The sequence below is a fragment of the Eriocheir sinensis genome, chromosome 28, assembly GCF_024679095.1.
Source record: "Eriocheir sinensis breed Jianghai 21 chromosome 28, ASM2467909v1, whole genome shotgun sequence".
Classification (NCBI taxonomy): domain Eukaryota; kingdom Metazoa; phylum Arthropoda; class Malacostraca; order Decapoda; family Varunidae; genus Eriocheir; species Eriocheir sinensis.
In genome coordinates this window covers 17,383,054-17,402,471 of record NC_066536.1, presented here as the reverse complement: position 1 = coordinate 17,402,471, position 19,418 = coordinate 17,383,054, and the positions used below count along the sequence as shown (strand labels likewise).

General features: G+C 39.6%; 2 protein-coding genes across 5 annotated transcripts in view; both read right to left on the bottom strand.

Annotated features, from left to right (window-relative positions):
- Positions 1-709: 709 nt before the first annotated feature.
- On the bottom strand, positions 710-7,167 carry LOC127004651 (U3 small nucleolar RNA-associated protein 25 homolog). Its single transcript, XM_050872703.1, has 9 exons — positions 6,817-7,167; positions 5,162-5,560; positions 4,069-4,733; positions 3,509-3,722; positions 3,128-3,262; positions 2,526-2,756; positions 2,164-2,424; positions 1,410-1,589; positions 710-1,249 (listed from the first exon to the last, which is right to left on the bottom strand). Exons 1-9 carry the CDS (start codon positions 6,961-6,963, stop codon positions 1,079-1,081), a joined length of 2,403 nt encoding a protein of 800 aa, XP_050728660.1. The 5' UTR covers positions 6,964-7,167; the 3' UTR covers positions 710-1,078.
- Positions 7,168-8,819: 1,652 nt separating this feature from the next.
- LOC127004655 (cellular tumor antigen p53-like) overlaps positions 8,820-19,418 on the bottom strand; it is a 29,763-nt gene continuing 19,164 nt past the window's right edge. For 3 of the 4 annotated variants that reach the window (XM_050872715.1, XM_050872714.1, XM_050872712.1), the window contains exons 2-9: positions 16,230-16,583; positions 14,159-14,350; positions 13,692-13,863; positions 13,269-13,482; positions 12,870-13,011; positions 12,358-12,459; positions 11,805-11,918; positions 8,820-11,273 (exon numbers count right to left, since the gene is read on the bottom strand). In XM_050872715.1, the coding sequence (XP_050728672.1) occupies positions 11,805-11,918; positions 12,358-12,459; positions 12,870-13,011; positions 13,269-13,482; positions 13,692-13,863; positions 14,159-14,350; positions 16,230-16,574 (1,281 nt within the window). In that variant the 5' untranslated portion in view covers positions 16,575-16,583 and the 3' untranslated portion in view covers positions 8,820-11,273. Of the gene's footprint in view, positions 11,274-11,804; positions 11,919-12,357; positions 12,460-12,869; positions 13,012-13,268; positions 13,483-13,691; positions 13,864-14,158; positions 14,351-16,229; positions 16,584-17,504; positions 17,718-19,418 lie in introns of those variants that run through there. The other variant, XM_050872713.1, reaches the window with a different exon arrangement.

Here is a 19,418-nt window from a genome sequence, read left to right as displayed (position 1 = left end):
TTCTACATAGTAGTGCACTTGATAGTGGGTGCATTAGAATGGAGGTCTCTGGATATATCATAAGGATTCTCACCTTTTGGTATGGAAGAGAATTTGTATCAGATGGGAAAGACGATCTCCTTTGATGTATTATTTTCAGCAATTTCATATCAGCCCATACATACACTGACTTCCTCTTGAAGAGTTTAAGATAAGTGATAAATGAATTCCCCAGAGCTAGACAGCTTCATATATCTGTTAGGGCTACAAGAGAGCACTACCTGTCTCACCAAGAGCAGTCCTGGGCCAGAATCGAACTCACAACCTTTAGGTCTCAAGCCAAGAACCCCTGTCATAGCCCCCCAGTCTCCTATTTTGGAATAGCCAATGGGGGAGCATGGTGAGCCTCTCAGAGTATTACTGTCTACCTTACCTGGCAAATGAGCTCAGAAGGCTGAATGTGGTTATGGTGGAACTTTCCGAGATGAATCCTGGCAGTAGTGGAATCAGTAGTGTGGGGTACACCTACTATTGGTACTACTGGCATGAGCAACAGTGCCTGTCTTAAGGGGTGGCTATAGGAATCTCCAGCCAACTGCATTCATTTGTGGTTGAGGTTACTCCAGTTGATGCATATAATGTGAGTGAGGCTGAGGCAAACCCTGGGCTTCATGTCTCTTGTTGCAGTGTATACCATTAGTGAGATGTGGATTAAAAAAAACTCTCCATATAGAGGTTAAATAGAGCAGTTTAATTTACATAAATATTCCCATATGTCTTGCATTCATCAAGGTCTCTCTTTTATAGAGCAGTACTATTATTATTCTTGTCCAGTAATTACAGATCTTGTTATTTGCAAGCATTTTTAAAGTCATTTCTTTACATGTAAAACAGAAGTGTATAAAAAGGGAGAAAAGGATACTTTTCTCCAAACAGGAGAGTTCCTGGAGGAAACAGGATATTAAAGCTACAGATGGACTATTCTGCTGCCTTGTACTTCAGGACTAAAATGGGGCTATGTATGACGGTCATTTTTTAAAGGATCACACTTCAAAAGATCCAACAGCTATAGTTCTATCAGGACAATACATGTCTACGGTCACCTTCCAAGAACACATGTGTGGACAACTTTCTCTGAGGATAGAATGTCTGCTGCACGCTGCTGGCCAAGGATCCCAACCAGCCGCGTCAAGTCAGACTTCTGGACGATCATTGTCACGGTGCTGCTCCCCTGCTGCTGACGTTTGGTGCGAGGGTTCTGGTTGCCCTCCTGAAATGAGAACAAGTGGAATAATATTATCACTATAAATAAAGGAAATTAAACACATGAAAACAGCTTATAGAAAGATATAGAAGATTGGATAAAAAGACTTTTTCTGTATATATATCTTAAAATCAAACTCTAGAAAAATAATCTGAATGAAACTTACAACCATCAAATTGCAGATCTCCGAGAAGAAGTGTGGATAGGTGGGGAGGTCATAGAAGATGACGTGCCTCACGCCCTTGATGCGGTATCGACGGTAGAAGTGAAACCGCTCCGTGTACAATAGAAAGTGGCGCTTCCCATCAAAGAAAAGGCTGCGAGCTTTGGCCACTTTGCTGTTTTGCTGGAAGGGAAAACACATTTTTGAGATATTCTTTTCTGAAACTTATCACCTTAAAATAATAAAAATTCATCAATATCTTTAAAAAATATAATTGCAGTAAAAATAATGAAAGGTCGGTATAATTATGGTTGCAGTCCAAATCACTGAGCAACGTTGGTGTGGAACAAATTTGACATAGCTTATTTTTAGTAGCAGCTGCAACACCATAATACAACAGAGCCAGTGGAATGAATAACAACTATATTAAGCTGAGAACAGCTTGTATTTGCTTTACTGCCACTCAGATTCCCCATGAAGCACATAACTGTCATTTGTGTAGTAACATAAGTACATTGCTATGAGAAAAAGAATTACCAAGATTTCCAGAAAAGAGCCATTTAAAGATAGATACATCGTCACCTATGAAAAGTAGTTGTAAGTCCATTCCCTTAGTACTAAACTTTATCATGTTATGCACTAATATCCTGAGCCATTATTTCCATCATTATTTCTGTTTCAAGCAAGTGGTTCACACACATAATAGAGAAAACAAAACAGCTGCCATGTCTATAAAAGGTGGCCTGACATATCTTACTGAAACCATGTATTCATTGATGGAGGCAATGCTGGTACCACCGTCCTCTTTGAGATGCCTCAACAGCCTCACATAATCACAGTAGTCAGGAATGTAGATCAGTGTGTGACTTCGGTGCTCTGAGCGGAGGCGAGGCAGCAGCTCTGTGGTGAAGTGGTGGAAACGTGCGTCTGGATCCCTCACACCTAAGATCTTGTTGATCACTAGATTTGTGTGCACCACCACCTCCTCCACTGACCCGCCCTGGGATGGGTTCAGCACCTACAGGAATCATAAGGAAAAACTCAGGTGACAAAATCTTAAAACAACAGCCTAGATGTTACATTCTTCACTTGAAAAGAAGAATAAGCATTTCCACATACCTCTAATTTGCCAGCAAAATTGGTACATTTGCTGATAAGTGCTCGATGGTAGTCTACTGGTGTGGAGGAAAAGATGAGGGTCTGTCGGTAGAGGGGTGCGTGGCCCTCCAGTGACCACAGCCTCACCCTCGTCAGGTCTGTGCTGATTTTGTGGATGTCACGAGGCGGCTTGTTGATTGCGTCCATCAACACAAGGATGTGCTCCCAGTTTTGCATCATGAAAATATCTGCCTGAAGATTTCAAGAGTTGGTTCTATCACAAGTAATACAAAATGTTGCTAGCAATAATAAGGCAGCCTTAACACTTCAAAGTCAGAGCACCTGACTGGACAGTTTAATATACAACTCCTGATCTTGTAAAGTTAATAATGTAGTTATGCATCATTTGGCTTTCTTGCCTTTAATTCTTGGCTATTTTTTTACTGAAACAGGGTCAGTTCTATATATACCTGAGAAATCATAAGAATTTTATCTTTTAATACCACTTTCAGACACCATTCTCCCCAGGAATTCTCATTAAGTCTCAACTTCTTGTTGATAATAAATGCTGAAGGTAAAGACTTTTTTTTATAATACCACAAGAGCAATGAGTATTTTCCTACCTTATCAAGAATAAGAACTTCAACTGATGTCAGGAAGTCAGACTGAATGTCTGTGCGGGTGGTGGAGCCCATGATGTAGCGAAGGCCCAACGGGGAGGCAAGGATGATGTCAGACTGATAGAAATCTGCATACAACTAAAGGACAAATTGCAATATTATAATGCCAGGACAGAAATGATTTTTAGAATGTGAATATAGGTATTTACAAAATATTTCTTCTCTGTCCCAAAAAGCTGTGAGCATGGAGTGACCCAACACATGAGATCCACACTCTATACTGGGGTGGACAAGGCCCTTGTATATGGATTAAAAGTTGTCTGGACAAGACAACACAAGCAGCTCATTTATTTTATATTGCATCTACATGAAGTAAAAGTTTACCTTCAGGGAACTCTTGGTGACCTTCAGACCAATCTTGAAGTCTTCGTTTATATTGCCTGTAAAGGTTGCTATAAAATCTTCTGGACGACTAAGTTTGTCATTTCTGCTCTCGGTTTCTTCTTCTGATGGGCCAAAGTCTTCTTTGAAGCGATTGTAGTTCAGGACATTTTTCTCATTGCCTTTAAACAAGAGTGCCTTGATTGTCTCCACAACCCTGCAGCATAAGGAAAAAGACAAGTCTGATTACAGTGATAACAGGAGCAATACTCAATAGGACCAATGACACAAATCCTTCTAAGGATGGCATTGCCATCATTCAGTGCCAAGGGTAAACCAAGCAAGGTGCATTCTTAAGTATAATTTCATGTGTGGTGCCTAACATATATGGTTGACAGGCAAATGATGTTCTTTAAGTTCTATTACTTATCCATATTTTCTCCAGAGGTAAGAGACATATGGATAAAAATCAGGAATTTATTTTTAAAAATGCTCAGAATCATCCAGTTAAGTTTAAGCAAAATTCTGAGAGATAAACTAAGATGCTTACTGCTTAAACTTACTTGTATGCAGAATATTTGAAGGGGAGCAGAATAAGGACCTTGGGCCTGGTGTAGCCTTGATCCCGGTACAAGCCACTGGTAGTCTCACTTTTCTTCTGTGCTCGGGATTTGAGTTTGGAGTTGTGATTCATAATCTTCTTTCTTGTTTTGAGAACGTGATTGACAGCATGAAGAGTGTAAATAATGTTCACCTCATCCCAGTGTTCATGGGAGGCTTCTGGATAGTACAAGTCTGAGTAACTTGACAATATACATAACAATTCTTTCTGCAAATTTGAGAGCTTGGCAGGGCACCCTTCATATCCAAGCATATCACAATTACTGGCATATGCAAAATTATCTTGCAAGTTTTTCCTTATGCAGCAATTCTGCAAACTGTAGTTTTCTAAGTCAGGATGTTGAGGAATCATGCCAATGGTAGGTGGGTTGGTTTCTTCACTCTCCTCAGCTAACAAGAGAGGCTTTGAGGTTTGAATTTCCACTTTTGGGACTTGCACTTTTATGTTCCCTAGTGTGGGCCACTTCTGGAAAGCTGAGGTCCACTTTGCCTTATCCTTTACTTGTTCTGCACATGACTCACTTAGATTCCGCTCAAAGTGTCTTGAGAAAAGGTCGCCCTCAGTGTCAGCAGAATCGTCTTCTTCATCAGATGAATAACTTGATTTCTGTTTATAAAGTAATCATCATCAGACCTACTAGGTTATATATGCTGTATCATTTTTTTATTAGCATGCTCAAGCTCATCAGATGCCATCAAAACATTCATACTAACAAAGCCTCTCATGTTCCTAACTGACAAATCCCAGTACATGAAACTTGACTCTCAGAGGAGAATAAGATTCTAGGAAACATTCAGAAAGTATTGTTAGGAAGCTGTCCTCAATGCATGACTCCACTACCTAAATTCAAGAAAAAAAAAAGGTAGTTGATTGTAAACTGTAAAATAATAATAATTTACAAAGGTACAGCAAGTTATAATTAATAAAAATTTATAACTTCTCACAGTGGTAATCATAAGCAACTAAGCTGCACCTTTCATAAGACAGCATGAAACATCCCTGCAATATATACAGAAGATTAAAGCCATACTAACCGCTCTGTTTTCTAGACTGTCAGAACTGCCACTTTGCTTTCCAGACCCCACATCTTTGTTGTTTAAGTGCTTTACTCTCGTGTCTTCACTTTGATCAGAGTCACTGGCATCTGACTCATCACTTCCACTGTCATTTTCATCTTTACTCAATTCTACCCCGTCATCGACATCTCCCCATTCTTCCTCCTCGTCCTCATCTTCTTCATCATCATCGTCATCCTCCTCATCCTCCTCCTCATCTTCCACCTCTTCATCACTGTCTACGGCCTTCCCAGTGTGGGTGTTGAAGGTTGCAAGGAGTGTGGAGAGTGGGTCGCCAGCAGCACCTTCCTCGTCACTGGAAACTGAGTCAGAATCCTCATCTTCGTAGTCACTGGAACCATCTCTTGAATCCTCGACCTGTGAAACGAAAGTATATTGCATTGAAGCATTAGAAAAGTACAAGAACATTACTATAATACACCTCTCATATTCAAAATAAAAATGTAAAAAAAAAGGGGTGGGGGGTTGACAGTGGACTGAAGGGAGATAAATATAGTGAGATAGACAGCACAGAATATGATCTTGCATAATGCATCTATCTATTTTCTATCATTCTAGCTCTATATCCACCTACAGCCTTGATAGATGTAGTAAGAGTGAAAGCTTAGTTTTCGGTTAAGATTTGTTTTAGGTCTGTGCCAGTATCTCATTACCTACCTTATGAAACATCAGTATCTCTTCATATATCTTTTCTACAAACCTTCAACAGTCATGGAAACGCTTTGAAAATCCAATTCAAGGACTTTTTTTTTACTCTTGAAAATATGGGATAATGTTTACGAAAGCGCGTCGCCTCCTCTGGTGCTGGTCTGGCGCTGCAGCAGGTGTTGAGAAATACCTCCTCGCTGAAATAGGTCACATATACATGAGGGGGTCAGGGGCTACGCCCCCCCTGGTTAGAAGGGGGGGTTGAGGGGTAGGTCAGTAGGTCATAAAGTTCGGTTGGAGTAGTTTAAATATGCTCCCCGACCCTAAGCCCTCTGCGAGCTATTTTGCGGCTGCGGCGGCTGCAGCGTCGCCGCGGCCAGCACCAGAGGAGGCGATGCGCTTTCGTAAACATTATCCCATATTTTCAAGAGTAAAAAAAGTCCTTGAATTGGATTTTCAAAGCGTTTCCATGACTGTTGAAAGTTTGTAGAAAAGATATATGAAGAGATAGTGATGTTTCATAAAGTAGATTATGAGATACTGGCACGGACCTAATACGAACCTTTACCTAGTTTTCTTTTATTTACAACAACGGAGATGGCTCAAGGGCAACAAAAAGTGGGGAAAAAAAAAAAAAAACTAAAAAAAAAAAGCCCTCTACTTACTGCTCCCATAATAGACAAAAGTAGAGTAGATGACACTGGTTGACTTATAGCTGCCAAGGATAGTAACCTACTGACGCTAAAATATTAACCAATCGCCACTTAATATGCTGTTTGAATCTCATAAACTAGCAATGAGTAACAAATGGTTATCAGTGTAATAAAAAGCACACTATAGACTGCCAGAAAAAAAAAATGTATGTCAGTCACTTCATTAAGTTGGGTGTAACTCTGAATAAATACATTTCCCTGATAAATCCATTAAGTACACAACCACTCAGAAAGGCTAGCAACCATTCAAACCTTCAGTCTCTTCACTCTAGACTCCTTCTCGTCGATCGGGTGAGCCTCTCCGAATTCTTCATAATGTCTTTTACCGGGCACAACTCCTTCTGCTGAGGCCTTGGTGCCCCCAAATTTGCGGCCCCTCCCAGCGCGCCCACGTGTCATTGTTATTATGTGTTAAGTGTCGTGCTGGGCGTCCGCTACATGTGTGTTCTGGACAATAATGGATGTGTGTATACTTAAAGAAGTGTTGATCGGTTAAGGAGATGTAATGTCCCCGCAAACGACCACACTGTCAGATAAAGGCACCGCAACAGATGTCCAGGCAAGAGTTTGTTTACTTCAGCCTTTCCAACGGGACTCCACCAGTTCTTGCTGTACAGATGACCCGTTAGAGAGTCAGGCATTAATATTGGCACTACCTGTAAAAAAAAAAAAAAAAAAAGACAATCCGTATTTATTGACTAACGTTGCCAAATTATCATACTCCAAGCACCGTATTTTTCAGTTTCTGGACCCACAGCTAATGCGATGAAAAAAAGAAAAAATCAGTAATTAACCATTTCGACGGTGACCATTAATGAATTTAGCTAGTGGGGTGAAGGAGACAATTTTTGGGGTTGGAAATCGGTAAATGTAATAGGCTGAGGACGATAATCTGGCACGGCTGGACTAGGACCACTTTTCGCCGCGTCTTTCAAACACTGGCAAACGCTCTCTTCCTCTTCTCTGTATGTCTCTCCCTCTCGTAACCTATCGAGCCTCGCCAAACTTACCACCGCTTATTAATGACTATGCAGGAGCGATTACGAACTACAAATAAATGACTATGAAAACACAATAAGGTAGCTAGAAACCGGAAAGCTAAAAGCCTCTTATTCAGTTAATGGATTTTGAAATTGCCTCTCTAGGATTTTCCAATTATATATCATGTAGTATCTCTCCCTACATCTTTGCCAGTCTGTCCCAGTAACCCATATTGTGTTGGTCAGCTTTCTTGTAAACCCTGTGCCTGCTCAAGCTTTTGGAGTCAGATTTTGTGGGGATAACAGCTGGCACAGGCTTCCATTTTCACTTTTTTTTTCTTTTTACAGCACAAAGCAACTCAAGGGCAACAAAAAGAAAATGTAGAAAAATGGCCCACTAACTAATATGGTATACTCAATATAGGCTAGGGCAGCAGTAAAATCGATTTCCTAAGTTAATGATGCTAAGTAACTCCACAGAACAGCTAAACACCTTGGCTATTGGGTGATGAGCAGTCTCCCTCTTACTCACTTCACCCAAGAATACCAGGTGCCAACCACTGGCTGTCAACCTCATCCGTCCATTGACAGGCCTTGTATTTCATCCTGCTGGGTGTTTGTCTAGTAACCCCACTCACTGAATACCCAGTGGGAAAGCCGGTTTAATCGTCGACAGTCTGACCATACAATGGGCCAAACTGGATGACAAGTAATGGTCCAAAACACTAGCCAGACAGGCATTTTGAATCTTATAAAAAGTATTCATTGAATATATCATGTAACCTGACCAGAGCCAAGAAATGTAAGTGCAAGACCTGTCAGCTTTATTGCTATGATCTGAGGTGTGGAGATTCCGGCCCATATCCAAAGGGGATGACATGCAAGGGGGTTGATGGCAATTAAAGCTCCAGAACACCTCCAATCCTGAGCATTCCAAATAAGTGTGATGATGGTAGAAAATGATAGTAGTTAGTTTAACTTGTAAATAGAGCAACATACCAAGTCATTGTAGGTAACATGCTCATATATTAAGATGAACCCCACATACCACAATTAATCAGAGAAATTACCAGATGAGAACAAAACTGATGTGGCAAATGTGTTCATCTACAACATCTTTGTTTTTCACACATGGAAGCTCTTATTAACCCTACCTAACCTTTACCATGTGCCTTCTACTCTTGATCCATACTTTCTCAAATAATTATTGATGGTAAAAATATTTCAAGGCATTAAAGGACATTAAATGTCTATAAGGTTACTCAAATTTAGAAATTCTCACTTGCATAACTTTTCTCATTTTCTCAAGTGTATTTTGAAATACAAAAATATATACTATGAACATTTCAGCAGGCTTGCAGTGAGTGTTTTACATGGAATAGTGTAAGTACTAAACAAGTGTAAAGTTCCTTTCATGAAAATAACAAGGATTGAATAATAATAATAAAAAATAAATAAATAAATAAAAAATAAAATAAAATAAAAAGAATATTTTCACAATCAATGTTAAATATTGTAGGACTACACAGAGATAATATAGTTGGAATTTCTGTAATTTATGATAATGACAAAATGTATAGTTCTACGGAAAAAAAAGTATAAGTAGGAAGAAATGAAATTGACCTCACAATTTACATCCATGAATGGAGCACAAAGCTCTACAACTAACAACAATATAAATTCATCAATTATTACCAATGTATTATAATTACTGTAATTGTTTTAAGTATATACCCCTTCATGATAAAAAACTGAAATTATAATGAAACATAGTTCTTTAAGAAAATTTTCATAAATGCATGAGAAAAGATGAAATTCCTCAAGCAATTTTAAAATATAAATAATTAACTTTTGAATTGTTCAAAGAAAAAGACTGATTCATGTGTAGCTTTCAAAAGAATATAACAAAAGTAAAATAGTACAGGAAAACAAATACACAAAAGGGAGAACTTTGATGGGTGTCTAATATTTAACACTACTTAGGGGTTTGGGTTAGTATGCTTAAGAGTTATTTCTGCTATTCATAACAACTCTTCCCCCTGTATATCTGAGAAAGCAGCATACAGTAAATTAAGGATACAAGTCCTGCTAGGCTTAAGGTGGCGTCACACTGGACCAAATCTGGCGAGCAGAAGCTTTTGCTGGAGGGATGGCTTCCTCCCGAGCTTTTGTTCCTGCGTTTAGCTCGCCGCTTGGACAGGGAGCAGCTCGGCGAGCCGCAAGCAGGCAGTCAAATGAGCTCTTTGGTGCACCGATATGTGAATAATATATATTACCTATTGCATTGAATCCGTATACCCATGATATTAGAAAACTTATTCACATACTCCTTTTATGTTTGACGGTGTTTGTAATATTTTATAATGTTGAGAAAAGTAGTGTTGGATTTTATTTTGATTTCCAAGACCAAGACCAAGACCGCCCAGGCCAGCTGATATAAACACTCGCCATGGCCACCTCTCCTCATTCAAAAGTTCACTTGTCCTCCTTCATTGTACATTCTTTAATAGCAAGAGTAAGGGACCATCCCGAGTTATATGGGACCACAGCCATCCAGATTTCTGTAAGTTTACGCTGAAGAAAGTTATGATGTTATGATGTTGTACACATCATGGGTCTCTCTCCCTTCTCTTCAGCCATGACCGAACCCAGACTCGTCTTTTCTTCTTCTGAGCTCGTTGAATAACGGCAAGTAATGTCGTCACAGCTGCACACTTAGCCGTAATGCGAAGCGTAGACGCCATGGTTGAGGCTTTGTTTACAATGTTGCTCGCCGCTCGCCCCTTGTCACTCGTCAGTGTGATGACAACAGTGACTTGCTCGCGAGCAAAAGCTGCCAGCAAGAGCTCGTGCTCGCCAGATTTGGGTCCAGTGTGACGCCAGCTTTAGTTACTAATTTTCATAACTTTACTGTGCTTAAGAGGTATTCTTTGTGAAAATGTTTCAGGCATTTTGAGTGACTTACTTAATGTCTAAGTAGAATAAGATAAAAAAAAAAATCAACACTGCAATTACAGTTATAAGACAATCATTTCACATTGCTGGTGCACATAATTGGGGTTGTGCTCATTTATCTTCAATGAAATTAGCATATCTCTTTTTACTGTCTATCAGAAAAATAAGAACTCCTCAAAGGTGCCAAAACATTTTAAAGGAAATAACAAACTGTGCAAAGAATCACCCTAAAAGTACACCAGTGAACCTATCTGAACCAAATATACTTTCATAATGAGTACAGGCAACCATCACTATACAATGGATCGTTGTACTGTAAACACTCAGTTGTCCACATTAATTGAGGGCCAGTGCAGATAAATGAAGGATCTGGATAATGTTGAAGGAGTTATTACAATCCTAATTGACACAGAAGTTACATGGATATTGTGATAGTTCTGTGTCTCTCAGTCTTAATTCAGATCTTTTCCTCAACTTAGTCAATCCTTATCAGGATATGTTGATAGTCTTGCAGATCTGAGTCCCTATGCAGATAATGCCAAGTTACAGAAAATGAAGATAACTGAGCTTTTACTGTACGATTGATCTCTACAATAATAATCAAAAAGTTTTCAGTGAACAAATAAAACATACTTCTATCACTAATAAAGATGAAATTTATTGGTGAGGGCTAGCTAACTGATACTCTTTGAGGCATCATGAAAACATGTGCCTCTATTTTGTGGTCCCTCGGCAGCAGTTTTTGCTAATCAGCACATCTTCAAGAACTGTTTTCTGAAACAATATAGGGATAAAAATAATCAGATAATTTTAAACAAGAAATTTCAATATCATAATCATAGAAAAAAGGTAACTATTCAATGACCATTTGAAAGATAACACGAACACCAGGTAGAATTAAGTGTGGGTGATTATTGAAGACCTCTAAATACCAAACTTATACATGTCCAATAGAGAAAGAAGAAACAAATTACCAGATGAATAACATTAATATTAATTTACTCAAGCTTTTGAAGGGGTTTCAGATAAATATTAAAAATCTGGCTAACTCAGCATTTGTGACACTTTCAGAATAGAAACAGTTGCCAAATGAAAGTCTACATATACTTTACAGGTGCTTAATTTGGTCAGAAAACTGAACTCAATGATGTTGAGCATGCTTACTTTCTCAGACCTTAGGAAAGTGAGCCTGTACTGGTTTCACCCTTTTTAAATAGAAAACTTTCTTGGAAAATCGTGTTCTCTGTACGCCAGAACTAGAATTTCAACATCAACATTCAGGAAATTGCTACCATTAGCACTTACCTAAATTTCATCTTCAGAAAAGAGCAACATCTTGGGCATGTTTCGACGCATGTAAGCTTCACTAATAAGGCAGTTTATGTATCTCTTCACCTGGGGCACATACTCAATAGGGACCTGGAAAAAGATGACAAATAAAAATCCTATTTCTCAGAGAAGCAACAAAAGTCTAGCTTTTTTGAGAGAGAGAGAGAGAGAGAGAGAGAGAGAGAGAAAAAAAAACAAAAAGTCTAGCAATTCTTCAAATCCTTTCCAATACTTTATTACTAATATAATGGTGGCACTCTTCCAGGCTTTAGGAAGTCTATTCACAATTCAATTGAGGGATCTGATGCTTAAATCCTGTGCATGTCGAGGAAGGACTGTACATTATCTGCATAATATCAGGTCAATGATTTTTCCCCCTAAAATTTGAAAATCTTATGTTATGGGTCCTCCTACCATGAAACGGGATCAAAAGAAGTATCCTTTAAAGAAGATGTCCCTACTGTCTCAACCTCTAACTTCCTCCTTTTAATCTTTCCTTGATTTTCCCAACTGTGTCAGAAATACAAACCGGAAGTGTCCTGTAGCGTTGCTCTGTTCCCGGCTCCAGCTTGATGTTGAAACGCCTCTTCTTATCCCCAGTAGTAGTTACTGGTGCCGATCTCTTCAGAGCCTGATGAAAGCAACCATCTTAGTCACAAGCAAATCATAATTAAATCACAATTTTGTTTTTAATACTTCTAAAGGTTATTGTGCCAAAACCTCTTCAATCACAAATAAGTGGCATAAACTTACCATGTACACTTTTATACATTAAATCAAAGGAATGAATATGATTCAACTCTCCTTCTTATACCAAACTTCACATCAACTGACAGTTTTGCCATCTACTTATATCTAGCTTCCCCTGTTATGAATTTATGTATCCATTAATAAATGAACTCCACAGAACATGCAGTTGCTGAGCCTTTACTGTTCATGAAATTGGAAGGGAGCTAGTAAATTCAGAGAGAGATTGTATCAGCTTGTAGAAATTAATACTGTTGTTGCTAGAGGGAGCTCAGAAGAGGATAATAAACTCACCTGCGAGCGATCCCCAGGGGGGTGACTGTGAAGAGCATGCTCTCGATTTCGAATTGCAGCCCTGTCCTCATTTAACAGGTCACGAGATGGACACTTGCAACACTTCAAATCTAATATCTGGCGCCCAATGACTGCCCCAGTGCTGCAAGATAAGACATTTGAAGACAAATTGATTTTATGCAAAGAAACAAAGATGAAAAGTCATATTTCATCCTCACTATAAAATTGAAAACATTCTGGCTCAAGAGACAGCTTCAAGAGAAAAGCTAGGTAGTCAAAAGACTAATGTCCAAGGAAAAGTATCTTGGAGGAATGAATGGAGCCTAGGAGTGTGAAGCCCCTAGATTTATAGAAGGGGGCTATACAACTCTTTAAAGTAAAAAACAGAAAAAAACGCACTTGTCATGAAGAGTGAACACAAGGCAAAATGGTCTTCTGTTAGGTCCCCCGACACATGATGTGAGACAGTTCAGTAGCAGCAACAGGGTGGAGGCTGCCTCGCCAGGGGGTGGGGGGTGGAGGGGCACAGACACCACAAAGCGATCATTGACCATCTTGTAGTCACATTCTTGTCCCTCCACCATGACTAAGTGATCCTTGGTATCATTATTTACTGAAAGATATACTAATTAGCCCCTAAAGTACCCCATTATTCTACACAATGAAGGCTCTCCTGCATCACCTGTCACCTAAGCCCTCAACATTAATAAAACTCAGTTTGCCTTTCATGCTATTTGATTAACACAAGTTCTCAATATGAACATGATTCATAGTACTGTGAAACCCTGCTGTCCTGAATGTAATGACACTAAGTATACTAACTTTTGCTTTTGCAATTAAAGCATGGCACCACAGGCTGTACACGATGACGACTGTCCCTGAAGACTGGGGTGATGGTGATGGAGGCATCAATAAACTGCAGCAACTGTATATTTATTGGAACAGCAACATGAGGACACAGGTACAGCTTATTTTGTTCTGTACTGAAGCACCACTGTGGATGGAGGAGATAAGGTATCATCAGTCAGTGAACACAAATACCCTACTGAACCATCAACTCATCTGGTTAAAACTTTGTTATGCAAAGATACATAATTAATGATGCCAAGACATTTTTGAATAAACGAAAGTGGAAAAACAGGTTGAAATTAAGGTAAAGAACCTGGGGAAAATAAAGAGTTCAATATGAATGGATCACAGTCACAAAGATAGAAAACAAATTATGAGTGAATGGTGAATGGATAATACACTTACATTATTTGTATATTTACTAATTAATCTTTTCTTACCTTATTTCTATCCTTGTTCTCAATAGGGAGAGAGATCTGAAAGTCATATTGTCCAGGCCAGGCTTGGAGGGAGGGCACTACCTGGGTTGGTGTGCTATCAGGAAGGTAGGATATGCTGCTGCTCCCATCAACTATGGCCACAGGAGCCTCATGATTCAGGAGTGAGCTAAGGCTGTCAGTCTCACTCTGGATCTGAATAAGCATGTAGCCATGAAATATCATTCAGAAAAAAATTATAAAGAAAACCTGTTCAATATTTCACCCTCACTACAGTGCATTTACCTATACATTGAGTACTTCTATCTTCAGTCTTACAGTTCATCAACAGCCATCTTAAAGTTTTCTGAGAGAAATAAAAGAAGGGGGGCGCGGGGGGGATTTAGAAACTGAAATCTGGCACTGTATGTAATGTCAGAAGCGTGACCCATCAGCAGAGCACACTTAGGTATGGTTTAAAATCAATGAGGTTCAATGGGGCCTTTCTTAGGGTGCTCTAATGTCAAAATCTGTTGTGAAGCGAGAATTCACCGCCGCATGCATACAATAAAGGATGATGATGAGTAAACATCTTAATGAATATTCATCAATATTATTATCCATTCACTTTAGTAAATGCCATCTTTGTATCCCACTTTCTAGATTGACCTTATGGCTCCTTGTTATTGTATGACACCAAGTTTGACGCAATTCTTGATTCGTGGTTAACTCGTCGAGTGAATGATCTACAAATTTTCCAACTAACCAACTCGAACAACAGCATTTCGCAGTTTCTCCTGCTGTAGACAATACCGACAAGGCAGACGGGCCTTCACACACAAGTCCAACACTGGTCAGGATGCAGCAGGACTGGTCACAGTCACACAAAGGTGCTGACGTTCTGCCCTGCCTGGGAAGGTTCAGTTACACTCACGCGGCCGCGCCTACACCCACGCACACCAGACACACCCGTTATTGGTGCACAAGCGTTCAATGGTATAATAGCAACGTTTAATAAGTTTGTATGGATATTTCTTGAGGAGAATTGCTTCCACTACCCCTGTAACGAGTAAAATCACAGGCCCGGGTGTGTGGTGGCGGAGATTATCGTACACTCCGCCGGCACCCTCGCCCCACAAGTTCGAGCTTGTTTCACAGCAGTCCGCTTAACCGCATCATCCGCCTACACATTAACTTTTCACTTTTGCTATTTAGAAGCACTTTGGTAGTACACTACACCTTCAGGACAGAATATACAACTGGTGAAAATGCAAAAATCTGACTATTTATAGGAACCAGTCACAGTTTCCGAATTCCGATTACGCACAATATCAGTGGTGACGGGGATCGCACTGTTGCCAAGTCCCCGCCAGCCACGTTGCTCCTCCCCAACACGACGATCAGTACCACATAAAACAATATAGTTACCGCTGCAGTCACATCATTGAGAGAATATACTTGCAGTCCCTCCAAGCTACACCCTCACGTCAGAACACGCCTGAATCCCAAGCCTGGTAACATGAACAGTAACCATCCAACCTTCCCGGAAATTAAATAGGCAAGCTAGATATATGACAGCAAAGTTGTTTCGTGGACAGCGACAACTTCCATCACCGGCCGCTCTCTAGCCCAGCTGCCCCATCTCTCTCTCTCTCTCTCTCTCTCTTTTGGAGCTACTACTTATTGGGCCACTATGATATTTCGGCGGGGTTGGGTTCCTTTCTGTAAAGTTTTGGGCACTTCGTTCAACACACACCAGCTATACCCATGCAGTAAAAGAATATTACCTGGGTAGGTTTTCCAATATTTACCGAGGTCTCAAACTACTTAATTAAGGATTGTCATTCAGATATGATAACCATATTCCGTAAAATCATTAGAAAGAATAGCTTATTAACTCGTAATAAAGCACAAACTATTTAAAGCTACGTGCATAAAAAAAGGCTGACTATTTAGCTGCATTGTAGTCAACTTTATAGGGTGAATTTTTAAGTTTGATTTATGGGGGCCAATTTGCCTGTTGCTCTAAGGCGGCAAGTTGTAAAAAGAACATCCCTCGGCTAAGGGCAAAGCCAACACACAACAGCACACTCACCGTCTCCACCTGGCTCCAGCTCTCATTCGGATCCAAATGTAGATTACTCTGAGGTACTGCCAGCAAGCTACTGTCAATAAACAGGGGGTCGATGATGTCTGCGTCGTGGAGGAGCTGCATCTCTAGTTGTTGCTGCTGCTGTGGAGGGTGGTGGGGTGGCTGGTGGTGGTGCAGGGGCTGGGGCTGTTGCTGTGCCACATCGTTCTCAGGTATTGGGGCGGCGGGAGCCTCGATGAGGGAAGCAAAGTTGTTTGAGCCCAAGCGGTTTAGGAACGAGTCACTGCGGAGGAGCTGGTAATCCGCATCGTCGAGTAAAGGCTCAGAGTCCTGCTGGTTCTCATTCATTGCGCTATCCTGCAACCAGAAAGCGGCGTTAATACTGCCCCGTCACGTACCTCATCGAATCCATTTAGATCTTAAAAAAAAAAAAAAAAAAAAAAAAACGGAGACCATGGGTTTACAATTAGTTTACTTTTCTCCACCTCCACCAGCGATGATACAAACTCAGAGCTCTCATTCCTCTTCCGATAAGTTGAAGCCATGACATATATTGGGAGTGCGGGCTAAATGACCGAATCCATTTAGATTTTTCAACTGTCAAAAAAAAAAAAAAAAAAAAAAAACAGAGAGAGACCATGGGTTTAAAATTAGTTTACTTCTCTCCACCTCCACCAGCGATGATACAAACTCAGAGCTCTCATACCTCTTCCGATAAGTTGAAGCCATGACATATCTTGGGAGTACGGGCTAAATGACGGTCGCTGTCCTATATATATATATATATATATATATATATATATATATATATATATATATATATATATATATATATATATATATATATATATATATATATATATATATATATATATATATATATATATATATATATATATATATATATATATATATATATATATATATATATATATATATATATATATATATATATATATATATATATATATATATATATATATATATATATATATATATATATATATATATATATATAAATGACATAGTGTTGGCTGAGCCATACGAATACCGTGCCAATACAAGATGTCATACCCCTGCTTATAATTATTTCGATTTCATACTTTAAAATTTAAATAGATAGACACTATACACTAATCCACTATCCTGGAATCAACTTCGAAAGTGTTGGTTTGCACTGTGTTTAATGCATGATAATGTTTTCCTGCTCCACATTTGGCCTAAGAGGTAAACGACTGGAAAACGTTTCCTCACACACCGCCTCGGCCGCAGACCAACCTGGTTGTATGGGAAGTAATTCATGTTGCTGGGAGAGAATGGTTCTCCCCTGACAGCATGAACGCCAAGGAGATGAAGGGCAAGGAAGGGCACGTCCTCTTTCCGCCAATGTTTTCCACATCCACCTCAACACCACCACCGAAGGATCGCGGTCACTGGGACGACTCAGGCTTGCCCACCTTTAACACCGGCTGGTTAAAGACTGACTGGTAGTGGTGGCGGCTGGGGAATAGGATGCGGACCGAGAGCGGCGAGCGCAAGTTGCCTACATTCACCACATCCTTTGCCCTCCGCAGGACACTCGTGTTCTTGTCAATCAAAACACTCACTGCTAAAAAGATAATCCGTGATATGGTGCAAGATAGTGACAGATCCCTTCAATATCTTGCACGTCCGAATGGATTACGAGATGGATTAATCACTTATGTATGCACCAGCGATCATTACCTGACCGAGGTCACAACACGAATCAGAGTAGGGTCAAAACGAGTATAAATATTTGCGGGACAGTAGCACAGGTCAAGGCACAGCGCAAAGCGTCAACAGTGACACTTGCCGCCAGTGACCCTCGGGCTTATCTCGGCGGAGCTGTAAGGTGCTTTGTTGAGACGGCTGCCACAAACCTGCCGCCCCTCCACGCCTGCCGATAACACTAATAAAGTCACCGGACCCGCTGCACACACACGACACTCAGAACACAAGGCTGCCTTTTCATCACATACTAATTATCTTGATATGCTATGCTGCTCACTCTCATAGAATGTTATTTTGGCTGTTCCAATACCATGATAATGTGTATCATCGAGAAAATATATTCATATTTAAATATTTTGTTCTATGAAACCTCGTTGGCTTTGTGGTATGAAGCAACATTTTCTTGTTGCTCTATCATCTCCAATATATAGTATATATATATATATATATATATATATATATATATATATATATATATATATATATATATATATATATATATATATATATATATATATATATATATATATATATATATATATATATATATATATTCAACAAGAGATTTACGGTATCTTCGTGTGTGCGTTTGTATGAATGTGTATTATCAATAGACAGCGACCAACACCTTTAGTGAGACCCTTGTCCTCTGATTTGACGGAGGAAGTCTCCATGATATGTCATGTTAGGTTAAATTTGGCCATATATTTGTGTTGAAAACTACATCAAATAAATTTTAATTACTAGCCTTGATATGTGAGGGTATGTTAAGCTTAAGTTAATTATCTTAATATTAACAGCAGTTGCCATCCAGTTTTGTTTGTTAAATGATATTTGTAACAAAAGAAAATTATGATAACAAATATTTCGGATGAATTATCGGTCCTTTGTTCTGATTCTCCTAAACTTGGTGTAAGGAGATGGAGTGCTATCACTGATCCCTAACCGCCTTATCAGTCCCGGGAGAGGCAAGATAAAACACACCTTCGTATACAGATAATCATTATTGTTGGCCTCTCCACCACCCTCACCGGCACACCTTTGATCTTGCTTCAAGCCACTCGGCAAGCAGCCATCACATGATCACGCTTTTCCATGCATCTCAAACACCGGATACTATCTACGTGCCGCCACAAGACGACAGAAATATCAGTACATACTCTCAGAAATCAGTCCAACAGACTCCAGATATGAACAGACGTAATGGTTATCAAAACTATTACAGTGTGGCACATCAACACTGAATATCTTGTAACACGACGACAGAGACTCCTACCTGATCATCGTCAAAAGTTACTAATGTGACACACCAACACTAATACCATCACTCAGAACCATAGCTAATCACTATCACAAGTTAATAAATGTGGCACATGAACACTGAATATCCATCACCATCACTTATAAAGCCGTAATTTTAAATGTATTGGCACCTCAGTT